The 3,345-nt window shown below is 35.7% G+C and overlaps 1 protein-coding gene across 1 annotated transcript in view; it reads right to left on the reverse strand.

Annotated features, from left to right (window-relative positions):
- Positions 1-95: 95 nt before the first annotated feature.
- The window catches only part of LOC100185342 (aspartyl/asparaginyl beta-hydroxylase-like), a 10,277-nt gene continuing 7,027 nt past the window's right edge, over positions 96-3,345 (reverse strand). The window contains exons 9-13 of the mRNA XM_009863052.3: positions 2,996-3,133; positions 2,655-2,790; positions 2,224-2,323; positions 1,625-1,753; positions 96-1,325 (exon numbers count right to left, since the gene is read on the reverse strand). Of these exons, the coding sequence (XP_009861354.2) occupies positions 1,175-1,325; positions 1,625-1,753; positions 2,224-2,323; positions 2,655-2,790; positions 2,996-3,133 (654 nt within the window). The 3' untranslated portion in view covers positions 96-1,174. The remainder of the gene's footprint in view (positions 1,326-1,624; positions 1,754-2,223; positions 2,324-2,654; positions 2,791-2,995; positions 3,134-3,345) is intronic.

Genomic DNA, 3,345 nt, shown 5'->3' on the forward strand with positions numbered 1-3,345 from the left:
GTTATATTAGAAATGCTTGTTCTGGTAAAAATTCACTAATTTAAGAGTAATTTCAAGTAATACATTATGCTTGGTGGCAACAACAGCAGAAGAACTTAACTATGTTATAAGTTTAATGATTTGTAAAGATATTTAAGATCATTGCAAAGGATCCAATGTCTAGTGGGGTAAGATGGGACACCTTCTTACTTTATTTTCTCGTCCCATTGAGTAGTAAACAAAGGACATTCAAAGAACTGTAAAACTATATCACAACAACTTCCAAAGACCGTTGTTAATAATTAAAACACGATAAGAATATTTGGATAATATGTGCTAAAGGTGTCCCATCTTCCCCCGCCCCACTATACGGCATTAAGTTTAGTAATAATCCAAATAAAACGTTGATGAAATAAAACTACTTATTTTTACCAGAAGTTATTTCTATAACAATTACAGATGATTGTTTAAATTTGTAAAAAAGATATAAAAATGCGACAAAATGTAAACCATAATTGCTGCGTGAAGGTTGTTGCATAAGAGCAAGGGTTCGCAAACTTATAAGCTCACAACACACTTGGTTTTTATGGATATGTTCGCGGCACAATAAATATTCAAAAACTAATATTTTAAATACCTATTTTCTTTGATAAATTATTGTTAATTAGTAAAACTTCAATATTTAAAAAAAATTCAAAACAAAATTTCACGGCATACCTAGTTAGACATTATGTCACGTTGTGCGTCATGAAATTTTTAGTTAAAGCGCTGAACACCTCAGCCCTTTCATTCAGAACAAGTGTGTTGCGACAGTTTGAGAATCTACAGCTCAAGGCGCATATATATATATGTATGCTGGTTATGGGTTAATGGCAGGAATGTAAATTATATAAAGTTAATACTGTATAACACATGGACGAAACGTATTACCTGATATGTGGTTTTCTATGTGGTAAAAATGTTAAGACATATTTCAAATTAAAAAGATAATTGTAAAAAGTGGGGCCACTAGTTCAAGGTTATTGTTTTGTTGACACTTTGTAAAACTAGTTGTCAAAAATACTGAAGTGTCGGTCAAATACAACTTAACTTATATAAACACCTGTGAAAGTGGTGCAACTAATTCAAGGTTATTGTGTAGAAATACAGCATAAGTAAAATGTTAGGGTTTTCGTAAAACTTTAGGTAAAATTGATTATATCGGTGATAATGTTTTTTTTTCTCGCTCAGTGATATCAGGGTGCCATACATCAACTATAAGGATAAGTCTGAAGGTGTCCGCTTGTTGCCAAACTTCATGTTCAAACGAATCATCAAATATTAAAACTTTCCCTTCCTCCCATGTTCTGTGTATATAATGTATGAGTGACTTATTTATGGTGAAAAAACAGACATTGCAACTTTGTAAGGCAGTGCAATAAAATGAACGAATGTAACTTGTTTATCCTCGCATGGTGGGGCAATGTCAGTCGTTATAACGGTTTTCTGTTTCATACACCTCTTGCCAGCTTATGTGTTACCACATATGTAACTTTGAAGGTGATTGTTTTTGGAAGCCGGCACTGTATTATACCCTACACCCCTACATTACAAAGCACCCTAATATAGTTAATTTCCATACAATACAACATATCCAACCACTAACCTTATATCATCTGCACATCTAAGTCTGACACCATCACCAGTAGTTGGTATCACCAATCCAAGGTGCATACGTAATCTACAGTTTGTGGGGCCCGTGTGGGGCCAAATATGGGTTCCAGGCATCATAATGCTGATTATGTTGGAGTTTTTAAAGTGAATACTTGATTATATATATATATATTATTCATATTTCTTGACGATTTTACGCGCACACTATTTTTCAGCCGAACAGAATTCTTATACCACATATTTAAAACTACAATACAAGGCACAAAATTAGTGATTCTATTTTATTTACTTTTATTTTGTCTGATTAGTAAACTTTAATAAGTCTCGGGTACCACCTGGAAAACCTTCGTGTACTACAAGTGGTATATGCCTGTCATAGATTGGGAACCACTGTTTTGTATACCATGTAAAAGGTATAAGCTTAGAACCAACAATTTAAAAATTATCTAATGCACCAAAACCACACTTTGTTGACTTTTAATTGTCAGGACAACATTGCATTAATATAATCACCCAAACGGGTTTACAACTAAAACTTTCTAGCAGGATGATAATTTTAAACACACAGCTATTATATATATTCTACCTTACCTATACTTGACCTGTCCCCTTGTACAACCAATTGCATTCGGCATTTGCTCCAATATAGAACATGTCTTGGGAACTCTACTGCATGCGCCATCTTTCTTACCTATTGTGAATATGAATCATACATCTTGTGTTGGCATTGTTCTATTCTATATGGGTGAGGTCATACAGTGAGGCAAGCCATGGGACCTGAGACTTGGACCAGAGTTACCCATTACCCCAACATTGTATATGCACATTCTACTCTATATGGGTGAGGTCCTGTGAGTTACCCCAACACCCAGGGTGCTACCACATAAACCTCACCAGATGTTGAAGCTTGTCACTTCCCCAAAGTTAGGCGACAATGGCTTTAATGGTAATGGATGGGAAATCTTCCCCTGACAGCCCGGCCAAGATTAGAGCCAATACAACATTGAAACCAAGCAACTCACCTCTCTGATACAACGTGAATTGCCTCCATTCTCCCGTGTTCCTTAGATTCTCGTCTTCATTCACGAACAACCCCTTCTTCACGTCCATCATCTTCAAAGCTTCGTCTCGGATCACCTTCCAATTCTTCTCCAATTTCTATGTGATGTAACAATGGTTTTATACTGTTTGGTTTATGTTTGCTGCCAACAACACGTCCTCTGGATAAGTTTGCGACTCACCAAATCTATGATAGTTCATATTTAGCAACTTTACACAATTTCGGCACTCACCAAAACTTGCTCATAAATTATTGTTAATTAGCGACACAAAGTTTAGGAAACTCCTTGCTAAAACATTCTACCTTAACATAATCGACCACTTTAGCTTGCTGTGGTGTCCAGAACGGTCTGGATTGAAGTCGTTCCACGTTGTACAGCGATCGTTGAAACTTGGAACGAAACAATCCACGTTCGGCACCAAGTTTGTAGATTTCATCAGCCTTGATAAAGGGGATTGTTAGCGTAATAATCAGCATTGTTTAGAAACAAACCATCAATGAATAAAGTGCTAATATGTGTTTGCCATTTTTAAGTGAGGTCTCAAATTTTAAAGGTATTATTAAGTGTTTATGAGAAGCTTAAATAGATCTAGATGACTCCTTGGAGTAAAAATCTACAATGCAGCCCATAGGTTCACCTCACTGAAGACCCT

Source organism: Ciona intestinalis, unplaced genomic scaffold (genome assembly GCF_000224145.3).
Source record: "Ciona intestinalis unplaced genomic scaffold, KH HT000077.2, whole genome shotgun sequence".
In the NCBI taxonomy this organism is placed as follows: Eukaryota; Metazoa; Chordata; class Ascidiacea; order Phlebobranchia; family Cionidae; genus Ciona; species Ciona intestinalis.